At 38.5% G+C, this 14,658-nt stretch overlaps 1 protein-coding gene across 8 annotated transcripts in view; it reads right to left on the reverse strand.

Annotated features, from left to right (window-relative positions):
* Positions 1–14,658, reverse strand: part of DOCK7 (dedicator of cytokinesis 7) — a 125,364-nt gene that overhangs the window by 13,915 nt on the left and 96,791 nt on the right. For 5 of the 8 annotated variants that reach the window (XM_087960385.1, XM_087960384.1, XM_087960382.1 and 2 more), the window contains 6 exons: positions 13,637–13,795; positions 12,095–12,195; positions 11,812–12,004; positions 10,366–10,509; positions 9,258–9,389; positions 7,091–7,105 (listed from right to left, as the gene is read on the reverse strand). In XM_087960385.1, coding sequence (XP_087816511.1) covers positions 7,091–7,105; positions 9,258–9,389; positions 10,366–10,509; positions 11,812–12,004; positions 12,095–12,195; positions 13,637–13,795 — 744 coding nt within the window. Of the gene's footprint in view, positions 1–2,324; positions 2,465–7,090; positions 7,106–9,257; positions 9,390–10,365; positions 10,510–11,811; positions 12,005–12,094; positions 12,196–13,636; positions 13,796–14,658 lie in introns of those variants that run through there. The other 3 variants (XM_087960386.1, XM_087960383.1, XM_087960389.1) reach the window with 2 other exon arrangements.

The raw sequence follows: 14,658 nt of genomic DNA on the forward strand, positions 1-14,658 counted from the left end.
ATTGAACAGTGAAGCCAAGTTGGAGGCAATAAAGGAAATGTATTTACGTTTGGAAATTTATTACATAAGTGCTTTTTCCTGGATAATCACAGTATTGTATTTTCTAAACCCAAAAGACATGTGCATAAGCAGATAAGAAGTCTGTGTTAAAAATGTCAGTTTTCATAACTTCAAACTGCTAGCTGTTTTGGGGAACACAATAAGTATAAGATTTTGGTCAATGAACGAGCATACACTAGAAGTAAAATTGTATTATTAACTGATTTTTTTAGTCTGGCATGTTTGCTGTGAACAGAGCAAACACGTGCTAGTGTATATTTAATTGCATGGTCTGATTTTTCTGAAGTTATTGTCTATCCAGAAATATTGCAACTGGGAAGAATTAATTAATCTAACATTGAATTAAAATGGAAACTGCAAATTGTTTTAGGGAGCATAAAACCAGATAAAGATACAGCCAGAGATTTTGTCTCACAGGTGATATCAGGGAAAAGGGAAGAAAATATGAAATCTATTCCTTTATTCAAAGCATGAACAGTTATTTAGGGTGACTGTCTATGTTCTATCCAATTTGACAAATTAACACAAAAAGAAAGCTTCTGTCACAAGCAGTATTGTTTACACAGAGGCAAAAAGCCTGTGTATTGTTATATATAGAAAGTATACACATATAGCCCTATTATGATCTTATTATGCATATGTGTATCATTGTAACTCCTTTTTTTTCCTGCATGGAAGAAAAAATATTAACCTTATGTTCTCTAGAGTTGGTAAGCTAGTCAATGTTAGGCAATTTTATAGCTGGCATTACGTACTGCTACACTGAAACAGGCTTGTCACAGAAGGAATCTTACAATTAATGTCATCCCCTAAGCCAGGGGTGGGCAATTAACTTTCACAAAGGGCCACATCAGAAACTAGGACTATTGTGGAGTACAGAACCAATAAAAGCTGTGAAGGTGCATAGGCACGCATGCATGTATGCACAAAAGTAAATTTGAAAAAAAATAGCAGTCACTTTCAAAATAAAAGCAATTCACGTGGGCTGGGCAGGGACAGTCAAAGGACCAGATGTGGCCTGTGGGCCTTAAAGCGCCCAAATCTGCTCTAAGCTAATTATTATAGCGGTCTAGCAAGTTTTTTTTTTTTTTGAATTTTTTTTGCCTCCAAGCCCATTGTACAAATTCTAAGACTGTTCTTATTTTATATGTGTAAGATATCTGCTTGATATCTGCTAGAAAATGTACACCTTTCTTTATCGGATTGCAATGCAACATTACCTAACAATTCAAGAACAGTGAATCTGCGATGCTCCAAATGAATTTCTGGGCTTTGGATTCTTCAAACTTTATTTCCCAATTATCCTATTTACAATCTACATGGAAGAGTTAAGAAAATGTTTGATGCCATGTGATTAATTAGAAGTATTCTATGATAATGAGTTTTAAACAGATTATCATAATTCTAAAACAATGGTCACCCAAGACAAATTAGGATTTGGCGTATGAAAGGAAGTCTTTTTCCATTTAGCTTCCATTTATTTGGGGGAGATGAGAATGCGTTGATGGGTCAGTTCCAAGGAAAATTTTATAATGGAGTGAATGCAAAACATGTTGGAATGAAATGAAGCATAAACAGGCAGAAAATGGAGAGGGCAATAACATCATAGGGTATCATGTTATTGTTCAGAATGTGAAATGGAAAATCTGATTTTGATCAAAGGTATTCACAAAAATCAAACTCTTGCTTTCAAGCCATAAAACACATTAATACTCCATGGTCTTTGTTTCTGAGAGATGCAAAATGCAGTTATGAGTAAGGAAGATATTATAAAAGCATTTATGTCTATTATTTTGAGAAAAATAATAGTCCTTGGGAGGCAAAGAGAATGAAGGTGAACGCTGTAGTCATTACAGATCTGGCAGAGCGGGTATACAGCCATCATGATTTATGAAGGGTTCATAATATGTTATTATGCACGGTAAATACCTGCTAGGTGCAAAGTTTTACTTTTTTTTCTTCTGCATATAGACCAAAAGCTTTGCCAACTGGGTTTACTTCACCAAAAATGACTAAATCTTACTTCTGTTGTTTCCAACAGGTAGATGAAAATAGCCCCAATTATCTAATTCTAAACTTACAATAATATCTTATAACCTGAAATAGAAAAATTAAAGCCAAAAGGTTTTGTTCCAGCAATTTCCTATCTAATCCAGCTTTTGAATTTATAACCCAAATTCTGAGTGCCATCCAAACTATTTACTTGAGGAAAAAACTACTCACACATCAACGGTGACCCAATCAGTCTCTGAGGTAATTTCCTTCCATCCCACCAGCCCAATTGAGGAGAATTTATATGGCATTTCATAAACCCCTGAGCTGGCATAAGTCTTTGATTTAAAAAAAAGAAAGAAATTATTGAGGGATGCCATGGTGTTAAGAATCATCAACAACTTAGTAGGAACTTACCACAACAGACAATAGTAAAAGTGGGGAGGAGAATCAGCAACCAGGGCAATAGAAGAGAAAACAGAAAGTATTTTAATGAAGGAAAATAAAAAAAAAACAAATAAGCAGCATTTGGCAGCAAATAAAGGCAAACAAGCATTCTACAAATTAAGAACTGGCTAAAAAGCATGCAACAGGGATTAAAGGCCACATTGGGAGAAATGTCCAGCAAGAGGAGATGTCAAGTGCAAAGCGGTGGACAAGAACATAAAACCATGGGTGTGTTTTACCATGCAATAAAACATTCCTTGACTATGTTAAAACTAACTGAGGAGAGGGTGTATTTCAGGGGTCGATTTAGCATCAGACATTGAAAAGACTCCCCTTAGGCTGTCCTGGTCACTGAACAGCCATATAACTGGGAGTGCCTCATCTGTCCCTTTGTATCTGTTTGTCTCTTGCAACAGATTTGTGCCAACTACAGGTAGTACTCAACGTACAACCACAATTGAGCCCAAATTGATGTTGCTGAGAAATTTGTTAGTTGTATGACTTTTCTTGGCACATTTGTTAAGTGGAATCACTGCAGTTGTTAAATTAGTAACACGGTACACTGCAACCATCATAAATATGAGTCAGTTGTCAAGCATCCAAATGTAAATCATGTGACCATGGGGATGCTGCTACGGTCCTAAGTGTGAAGAATGGTCATAAGTCACCTTTTTTCAGTGCCACTGTAACTTTGAACAGTCACTAAGAGACCTGTTGTAAGTTGAGGACTACCTGTATTAACCTCAATGGGAAACCCTTCCTTACGAGAGAGATATAACTCCTAGCAGGGGTGGGATTCTACCAGGCGAACCGGATGTTAAATTTGCATCTGGTTCACCGAACCGGTATTTGAACCGACCAGCTGGCCCCAGCCACCCCGCCCCACCTCTCCCAGGAGTCTCCACACAGCCCATTTTTGATGCAGGTAAGTGCAGTGTCCACGCGGAGGCTCTGGGAGAGGGAAAAAACGGGCCTTCCGGCTCTAAGAGGGCAAAAACGGTCTCCCCCAATCTCTGGAGGCCCTCTGGAAGCCAGAAACAGGCCTGTTTCCAGACTTCCGGAAGGCCCGGAAGTCTGGAAACAGGCCTGTTTCTGGCTTCCAGAGAGCCTCCAGAGCTTGGGGGAGACCGTTTTTGCCCTCTTAGAGGCCAGAGGGAAGCCTCCGGTCCCTTGGGAAAGCAAAAAACGGCCTTCCTGAAGTTCTGGTAGGCCACGCCTACTATGGCCACGCCCACCCAGCAACTGAGCAGCAATCCGGTTGCTGGGATTTTTGAATCCACCCCGACTCCTAGGGACAGACATTGCTAGGGGCAGCAGATGCTTTTGATTTCTTGTGATGTCAAAAGGGAGAAAACTGAAAGACTGAATAGGCTTTTAGGCCTTACCTTCCCCAAAGTAGCCAGGGTTTGTAGTGAAAATGATAAATGGAGACTATTTACCATTTCTTGCTAAATTGTCCTAAAGTCTGATCAAGCTCCAGATTTGTAATTATAGGAGGTCCTCGACTTACAACCATTCATTTAAGGTTAAAACGGCACTGAAAAATGTGACTTATGAGTGGTTTCTACACCTATGACCATTGCATCATCCCCATGGCCATGTGACCAAAATTCCAACTGGCATGTGTTTATTGTCCTGGCGTCATTTGCTCACCATCTGTGTAACCTTCCCAACCGGCTTCCAACAGTCAATAAAGGAAGCCAGATTCACTTAATGACTGCATGGTTCACTTAACAACTGCAGTGATTTGCTTAACAAGTGGGGCACAAAAGATGGTAAAATCACTAACAACTACCTCACTTAGCAATGGAAACTTAGGGCTCAATTATGATTATAAGTCGAGGACTACCTATAGTAGGCTTACATAGACGGTGTGTGGCCATACTTGGATTTTCTTCCGTGAGTAAGCTTTCAAGTGCTGCAAAGTTGCACGTTGGGTTTCAAAACAAAATCTGAATCCATGAGGGTCTTCTTGAAGCTGAATGGCCATGGGCCCAGGAAGTCTGACCTCATGTGCTCTGAGAATCTTTGGCTCTATTTGCCAAGTGTCTTTCTAAGCAAAAGTTCTTAAGATCCCAGTTCTGCAGTGGGAATGATCAAAATAAAGCAGCATGAGCCAGGAAAAAGCAGAAAACATTATTTTCACAGTACATTATATTGGTGTAGGGGTTGGAACTAATATAGTAACACCAAACCAAGGTGCAGATTTTTAAAAATCTCTTCTAAAACTTCTCCACATGAACAGTAAGTATTTGGATATGATATGCTGGCATTATTTTCAGAGGACGATCAACGTTTTGTTAGCACATATTCCACACAATTATAAGAAGGCCACATGCAATGAGTTTCCATTGAAATTAATTCAGGACCTACATGCTTAACTGCAGTGGATTCCATGGGAACATGACACAATCAGGAATTAAAGAGGCAAAATACCAAAGAGCAGAGGACAACTCCTCCACCAAAAGGAAGGGCTTTCCAAAAAAACGAAAGAATTAAAAGAATTTTTTTAAAAATATTATATTTTTACTTAGCTCGTAATTTAATTAGTTCAATTTGCATATCACTTTCATGGATGTAGTGTAAGGCAGTGTTTCTCAACCTGGGTCACTTCAAGATGGGTGGACTTCAACTCCCAGAATTCTCCAGCCAGCATTGTTAGCTTAGGGATTCTGGGAGTTGAAGTTAACACATCTTAAAGGGGTCCAGGTTGAGAAACACTAGTATATGGTGCAATCAAATGGACACGTTGCACTTAAAGCTGCAAAATTCTTAATCCTGACTAATGAAAAAAGTGTGTAGCTTTCTGAAGGTTTCCACCTTTTCTGGCTGAAAGATGCATGTGGAAAAGTTACACCTGCTGAATTCTTTGTGTTCTATTTGAAGTGTATACATGCATGGATGCCCCTGAAACCTAAGAAATACAGGTAGTCCTCGACTTACGACCACAATTGAGCCCAACATTTCTGATGCTAAGTGAGACAGTTGAGTGAATTTTGCCCCATTTTATGACCTTTCCTACAACAGTTGTTAAGTGAATCACTGCATTTGTTAAGTTAGTATCATGGTAGTGAAGTAATCTGGCTTCCTCATTGAGTTTGCTTGTCAGAAGGTCACAAAAGGTGATTGCATGACTTTGGGTTACTGCAACCATCGTCAATACGAACCAGTTGCCAAGCATCTGGATTTTGATCACGTGACAATGGAGATGCTGCAATGGTTGTAATTGTGAAAAATGATCGTAAGTCCCTTTTCTCAGTGCCGTTGTGACTTTGAACAGTCACTAAATGAACTGTTGTAAGTTGAGGACTATCTGTACAAAAAAAAATCTGTTGTACAAATGAATCTGACAATCTTGGTTGTTCTTTTAAACTAGCCACCCCTCACAGCTATCTATCAGATATACCAGACTTCAGCATTTAGAATTCCAAAGAATGATCAATAGAACATGCAGTGAGGCAAAACAATGGGGAAGCTTGTTTTATTCTCTTAACGGAGTGGTAAAGTAACAACCCACTGATTTGATCTAAATTTAAGGCAGTATCAGGAATAGTTTTGGGCTTCACCCAAAAAAAAACCACTGATGATAAAAGAGAAATAAAATTGATATGAAATCTATTGATTTGGATTATTTAAACTTATTTAATTTTTCATTTCTACCATTAAATCACACTTCTACCTAAAAGTAAGAAAGTTTGTACCAGATCAGGATTTCAAATTACAAAATTCAAAAGTGTGTTGCTGTTATTTGGCTTGCCCTTTGTGTGAGCAAATATTCTGATTAGTTTGAAACTATTAACCATAACTTCCCCATTTTGACCTAAATGAACGACTGTATTAATTTATTAAGCACCTATCTTAATTATTTGACTGTGGCCTTTCACAGAAAAACAAGACTGAATAACATTACACTAATGAGATAAAGTTGGTAGGTTATATTTAGATTTGTGGTTGCTAAAGTCACAGCTACTTTTACAGGTTACCAATTTTTGTATTGGATCATAATGTAAAGTAAATTTGAAAAGTACTAGAGACATTGAAATTATACATCAAAGCAAATATATTTACTCAATGGGTACTTGAAACCCGTGCTCTAACAGGGTATTTGGGAGCTAAGTGTTAATCTGAATTAATTTGGTTTTCGTTTCAGTTTTGTACAAGAGACAAGTATATACAATTCATAAATAAATACTTGTTATGTGTTATGATATGAATAAACTTATGCATTTCTATATTCAAACTCCTTGAACGTTAGAACTTAAATCGACCCCTGTGTTGGGGGTAAGAACATGGTAGGAAGAAATGATATTCTAAGTCAATATAGATGAGAAATAAAATTAAAAAACAAACAAACTCACAATGGTAAAAATGGTTCATTCCCCAAAGAACCTCATTAGTGTCATAATTCATGCACAACCTAAATTGTCTAAAATGACCACAACAGTTTTACTAATACTTTTTGGTTAATTAATTCAGGTCAATCAATAGCAGACAGCAACAGATACCCACAACTAGCATATGCGGGCAAAGCATTGGCAGGAGGCATCAAACCAATCTATTAGTCTTTTTTACTAGCTAAAACAATACCTACCTCCCAGCCAGTACTCTGTATAATAAAAAGTAAAAAAAAAAAAGTATGTAATAGAAACAAATGCAGAACTTTCTTGACATACCATCAACAATAAATCAGTATACATCTACAATGGTTTAATGATTTTTAGGGGCCACATTAATAGGGGCCACATTAGCAGGGTTTTTTTTCTATTTCACCAGAGGAAACATCACCTGGAAAGAAATACCTATGGGAATAAGACATTTTTGCTGAATGCATGAAGGCTAACTCTGCAGAGGATGTGACCATCCATTCTGCCTCCTATATAGATGTTTGTTCTAACTATCTGTTTTTTGCTTCATTGTGAAGTTCGAAGGAAGGAGAACATGACAAAGAAAATATCCAACATAAATGGGTTTAAAAGATTTGATGACAGGAGTACAGGGATTACATCCCTGGACTCCATTGCATTGGCAAGTATACACAAACTCCTGGCCCATACATATACACAGTGTGTTTGTGTGTCCAATTGTTCTTTTTTTGGATTATAAAGGTCTGAGAATCAAATGAGAATAGAAAACCTTTCTTACCACTGCAACATATTCATCATTTCAGCCTGAGAGTCAGACTGCAGAAATTCAAACTTTGTGCAATACTTTTTATGCAGTGCTTGTTGTGCAAATCTGGTACAGGTAGTCCTTGACTTATGACTGATCATTTTACGGCCATTCGTATTTACAACCATTCGTATTTACGACAGCCTGAGAACCAATGCTTTACAGCCTGTAAAGTGCCTCCAAGTCATCGTAAATGAGGTAAAGCCCTCATCTCCCCTGTGGCTCCATGACTGCATTTTGGGTGCTTAGCAACCTGTTCGCATTTATGATCTGTTGTCAAGTGGTCGCCATTTGCAATCTTCTCTGCTGGCTTCCCCATAAAGTGAATGGTGAAGTCAGAAGAAGCCAGCAGGGAAGATTGCAAGCAGAGGGGATGGAGGATCTGAGGTCTGTTTCCCCAGTGCACTGAGGGATTTCCCCTCTTCTCCTGGCAAGGAAGAGAAGGACAGACCTCGAATCTGGCAAAGTAGCTACTAAATGCAGCCTTCTGAGCCGTTCAGAAGGGTGACGTCTACTACTGTCTGGGGAGTGGCGAATACCAATCAACAACAGCCTTCTGAAAGGCTAAGAAGGCTGGCCTTTGCTAGCAGCATTAGGGGAGGGAAAAACCCCCATGAATGCCAGCCTTCTGGAAGACTCAAACAGACATTGTATCTGGCCAAACCACAAGTGCAAATGATCATTCAGAAGCCTCTTCAGAAGGAGCTTTTCGTATCATTGTGAGAATGGGGCTGACTTGCAAGATGGAACTGGGGGCCTTGGCAATCAGGAACTTCAGGATAACACAAAGGTAAGTGGATCTGGGTGTGCTGAGGCAGGGAAAGGGCCCGGAATCAGTGTTTACCCTCTAACCTTTTGAAAAGGGAAAATTATTTGCAATGGAACATTCTCAATAGTAGAGACACCAAGATCATTTATGTTGATATAATAGCTTCTAGAACAGATTTAATGGTTAGTAAGTTCTACACATCCTATATGTGATATGGCTGAAAATCATGTTTGAAAGATGGTAGAAATAGTGTAGTTTTATTTTCAATTTACAACCGGGTTTTATCATAGTTAGCTAAAATTATGATGCAAATTTCTCTTTGCTTTGGCCATGCCATAAAAGGCTTACTAGCTGTTGCTGTAGGATGCCATCCTGTTCTCTACATCCAAAAATACAGCCATCTATGTTCCCACCATCTGAACAACACAGGACACAGTTTGGATAAATAGTTTCTTGGATAGATGGTTATATAAACTGGATAAATAAATAAAGGACTAAAATCTAATGGGGAAAATGACCCACATAATAATTGTACTCAATTCTTTCATGTTTTGTGGAGCCAGCTTTCTGTTTGTACAATAGGCACAGAATAGAATGTACCAATGGATACAATAATTGCCACCTGACTTAAGTAGGTGGCTCTAAAAAAAATAGAATAATTATTTAGCCATTGTTTTGTCCCCCAAGCTGATTGCACACTTTGTAATACAACCCATGGACATCTCCTGTATTGTTCTGTTCTGACAAAGTGCATTGGTCTAATAGAAAATCAGGCTGATATATTTTGCCACTTTCTTGCCATAGATCCCATAGGCATTACCTGATGAACTATCTTGCTGAATGCATCCTGGAGTTTACCATGAATTGTGGCCAGTTTCTTGGCATCTCTGTTAGCTTCATGAATTGGAATAAGGATTTTGTAAACCTCGTTGACCGCTTCATACATACCAGCCTACAAAAGACTGCATGTCAGATAGATCTACTGCTTCACCAAGAAAACAAACATCCTAAGTGCAGCACATGATAAAAATGCTTCATTATGACAAAGAAACTGAAAAGCTTGTTTGCAATGCTTTCATTATTATAAGAGAATGTAATCTAGAGAGCACAGAATAATTCAGAGTGCTCCTTTTTGTACATTCCATGAAAAGGCATTAGCTATCTATCCATCAGCCATTTCCCTCTTTCCACTGCCTTTCAGAGGGTTGAAAAAAATGGCCCCATTATTTGCATAAACAAAATGTAACTGCTCTCCTTGTCTTCAAATTTCTTTCACTTTCAATCTAAACAAGATTTCAAAGGAATCCCGTTGCTGAACTAAAAGGCTTAATAGCAAATTTTGAGCAAATATAACAGTTGCATCTTGGCTAACTAAAAGTGTTTGAAAACTAACTTTGGTTATTCTCCCAATAGCACAAAAAATGTCATCTTATCCATATATATAATCCAGTCAATATTCCTTCCACTCCTATTCCATTTCAGCTCAGTTAAGCAACTGAAATGTAAACCCACTGGTTGAGATGTTTCATGTTCACCTCTTGAGTGCTCAGTGCTTTCAAATATTTACATCACATATCATCTGTACCAGGAATCCCCAACCTGTGAGCCATGGTCCACTAGTGGGTGATGAGGGGACTGTAACAGATCAGTGGAAATGGCTGGCAAGAGCACACACACACATGCGCATCCTCATTTGCATGAGCATTGGGCAATCATGTGTTCCATTTGTGTGAGCAGCATGCATGCATGTACTCTTCTTGTGCAAATGGAGCTGCATGCATGCACATTTGCCAGCCACTTGTGTGGAACCATCCCTTCTCTTCCACCCCGCCAGTCTGCAAAGCCAGAAACTTTGGAGAATTCTGATCTATTCTATGCAGCTATAAGGAAGTACCAGAGAAAATACAGAAAGTATGAAATTCTTCTACCATGGAAAAACAGGCTGCGGCTTGCTCTAGCAGTCCAACCAGACCCGCTTCGGTAAAATACTTTCCAGAACATATCCCTTCTTCATCTGGAGAGACCACATCGTCAGAAACTGCAGATTCTTCTAGAACATTTGAAGAAATGTTCTAAGGAAATAATAAAGCAAAATACTTTCATTAATGTCAATATGCAAATCTCCTGACCAAAACACTAAATCTTTTCTTTGACGTGCAATTGTACTCCAGTATAATTATATTCTGGTAATAAAAGCCATATTCCCTTTTCTGGTTTATCAAGAGAGAATCTCCATAGACAGTGAACATTAAGAAAAGCTATTATGGGGATGTCCAGATTATGCCTGAAAGTTACCATTCTCTGTTGTAAAGCAACTGGCTTAGATTAATGTAGTGAACATTCATTCATGGAGGGCGTACAGTTAAATATATACAGATTGTGATAACACACTATTTGTGATAATTCTTACGTAACTTTACTCAAACGTTGAATCTCTGAACTTTCTCCTACTTGCTGTAAGTTCCATTGGGACTGATGCAATCATTCTGTGGGCTTCATCTAATATACTACCAGCATTTCCTGGTATTTTGCATTGCTGGTAGGACAGCTACAATTCCAACAGTTTATCTTTCTGTATTGGATGTTCTTTGAATTTTGTCAAAATAGTCAGTAAAAGAGCCAAGCCACACAGTTTGCTTAAGATGAACCTTCCCCAACCTAACGCCCACTGGAAAGATGAGAATCACAACTTTTAACAGTTCTTGATCAAGATAAGACATTTTGGGAGGTGTAGTTCTAATATACGCCGTGTGCATAATATACATTCCACTGGGAAGACCCCTGCAAATGGAGAAATATACAAGTAGCTTTCCTACCAGGAATATCAAGAGAATGTTCTTAAAGTGAAGCATTATGGGAGAGTCAGTAGTCACTGAGAGATCACTGGATTTAAATCAAACAGATTTCCCAAGGGGCAAGTCTTGTTACTTCCTGAAGCTAAGGTAGGAATACAGGTAGTCTTTGACTTACAACCGCAATTGAGCCCAAACTCACTGTTGCTAAAGCAAGACTGTTGCTAAATGAGTTTTGCCACCATTTTACCACCTTTCTTGCCACAATTGTTAAGTTAACAACATGGCTGTTAAGTGAATCTGCTTCCCCGTCAACTTTGTCAGAAGGTCACAAAAAGTGATCACATGACCTGGGACACTGCAACTGTCACAAATATGAGTCAATTGCCAAAGTGTTTGAATTTTGGTCACGTGTACATGGGGAAACTGCAATGGTCATAAGTGTGAAAAATGGTCATATAAGTCACTTTGTGCAGTGCCATTGGAACTTCGAATGATCACTAAAGGAACTGCTGTAAGTCGAGGACTGCCCTGTACAATCCAGTTTTGTAATCTGAGAAATTTAAAAAAAAAACAAAATACCTGAAATGTAACACATCCCACAGGGAGATATTTCCGGTCCTCCAGCATGCTTAGATATTCAGCCACCAAAGCTGCAGAGTGAACCAAACACTGGGCCGATTCGGCGTGGTTATTTCTAGCGGAGTGTTTTCCAGCCATGTTCTGCAGCCAGGTTAGTCGAAGATCTGGGGAATTCTGATATCCTTTTGCAATCCTAGTTTTGGAAAAGCCAGAAGATTCATGTTAATGTGTATTTCTTTGCCTGCGATTTTTCTGAGAGAGAGGCGAACTCCCTTAATCCTACCTGTACATCAAGTCAATTAGCATTTCTGGATCTTCCTGGTGTTCCTTCATTTTAACTGTATCCGAGAGGATCATATGGAGATTGAACACAAGATCCTGTACCTGAAAATTTGAAAGACGAAAGAAATGAAATCATACTTCTTTATATATATTAATCTGTTGATATATCATTCACTCATTGCTCAAAGCCTGATAGCAAACTTTAACAGAACCAAAAAGATTCATCATTAGTTTAGTCTGGTTTAGAATTACTTGTCTTATTCAAATTTTGTATTGTCATTCATTGTATCAGATATCAGGTTTCTACTGAGCCCCAAATCATTATTTCCCCTGCCCCATATAAACTACTAAAGCTGGGGGGAGAAAGTCAAAATTTTGCAAAAGACATTTACAATCTGAATTGAAAAGTGAATTTGAATTTCAACCAATTCTGAAAGTGATGTTTATATCCAAACCACAACCTGAGTCAATACACCCATTTAATTTTAACTTCAACTTTCTGTGCTGACTTCCAGAAATGTTACTTTACATTTTCTATGACTAAATATTGACTTCACATTTTTGCATCAGTAACTCTTCTAAGATTCTGCATCGATTAGATCTTCTGAGAATGAACACTTGTTATGCTAAAAAATTTTTTTTTGTTTTTTTCACTAAATCTAAAAGCACATAGACTGAAAATTGAGGATTTTCAGTCTATGAATGGCAGCTTTGATTTGCCTGAACAAGCTGCTTCATGTTGCGTTTACCCTATCAAAGCAAACAGACAATCTGATTACCATTAATAAGCTGCTTTGCATCACTTCCCATAGCCCAGCAATTGCAAAAGTTGTAAGAAATTCCTGCACATGCACAGAAATTACTACTAAGTGTTGTAAGTATCAGAGGACCTGTAGAACTGTTATTGGACTGAGCTACATTGTGGTTTAAAGCAAGGGAATCCTGTTGCTTTATGAAGTAGTTTCAGGGTTCTTTACTTACAATTTTGTCAAAGCACCAAGCTCTTAAATATTGATACAAGACATCTCTAAGGAATTAAATACACTTAAAGGTAGTTCTCAATAATAGTCACCCAAAGTCACCTCAAGAGTAAGATGGGTGGCATATAAATTTAATAAATGAAATGAATAATCACCATTATTCTGATATTTTGGTTTTAAGGTGTTGTGATCGTTAATGGCTCAATTTTATGGCTGATTTTACTATGGTCATAAACTGCGTCAACATGTTTGTTAAATGACTCTTGTGGTCATTAAGTGAACCACATGATCGTTAAGTAAATCCATTCTCCCTAACGGGCGTATTTTGACTGAAAACCAGAAAGACACATCCCAAATAGCTGTCCTATGACTACAGGATGCTGCAATTGATCATAAATGCAAGCTGGATCCCAAGTGCCACAGGTGACCTCAGGGATAGGTCTGTGTAGCACACATAACTTTGAGGATGGCATTAAGTAATTTGGGGGGGAGTCCGTCATAACATTGAATGGTCATTAAGCAAAGATTACTTGCACTTTTCCACGCTGATAATTTTTTCAAACCTGGTCAGGGAAGGTTGTCTCCTTTAATTCCAGATCCTCTTCAGCATAAGTCAAAATGGTCTTCAGAGAACGTCTCAGAAACTCTTCATTAAAATTTTGAGAGGTTCCCACTAGAGACGAGAGTGACATTGTCACCTGCATTTTCACTCTAGCAAAGTTCTGAAACAGACAAATTACCCCTAAGTCATTAATCTGTTAGTAAGTTTCTTATTAGAAAAGCTTTATAAATTTCATAAACCCAAAAGCAGAAAATAATCTTGTGAGAGGCATCTAAACCATACTCCCCCAACATCAGAGGTGGTAATCAGTAGGTTCTGACCAGTTCTGGTAGCGGAAATTTTGAGTCGTTCGGAGAACCGGCAAACACCACCTCTGACTGACTCCGCCCCCATCTATTCTCTGCCTCCCAAGTCCCAGCTGATCGGCTGGGTCTTCTTTTGTCGCTCTGCACAGGAGAAGGGAGCTGGGAAGCAGGTTAGTGGGGTGGGGGGGGAATGGGGATTTTGCAGTAACCCTCCCCCAGGAGTGGGAAGGGAATGGAGATTTTACAGTATCCTTCCCCTGCCATGCCCACCAAGCCACGCCCACAGAACCGGTAGTAAAAAAAATTTGAATCTCAGCACTGCCCACCACTCTTTCTCCTAGTACCTGAGGTTCTCCAAGACCGAACTATTAAATGTGGGTGATAGAGCATCAAATGAAAGTAACACATTTTTACCTAAAGTTATTCAGCACAAAATTAAGATGGATATGTTAAACCAAGTGAACAAAGTAGAAGAAAAAGAAGTTAGCTATATCCCCACTGGTGAAAAAGAAATATAATTGTCCATCCCCTCCCAGCCTACATGACTTCCTAAGTACCAAAAGTTTACTTGTTCTTGCTTTAAGAAAGAGATAAGAATAATATTTATGTATTGATTTAGTTATATGATTTTGAAGCCATCCGACTCCAGATGTTTATATTGTTAAAAGAAAGAAGCAATAAGACAGGGAAACTGATTATGTACATCCAGAAGACTAAA

This window comes from Notechis scutatus, chromosome 3 (genome assembly GCF_049901735.1).
Source record: "Notechis scutatus isolate UNSWTSFEM ecotype Mainland chromosome 3, rNotScu1.2, whole genome shotgun sequence".
NCBI lineage: Eukaryota > Metazoa > Chordata > Lepidosauria > Squamata > Elapidae > Notechis > Notechis scutatus.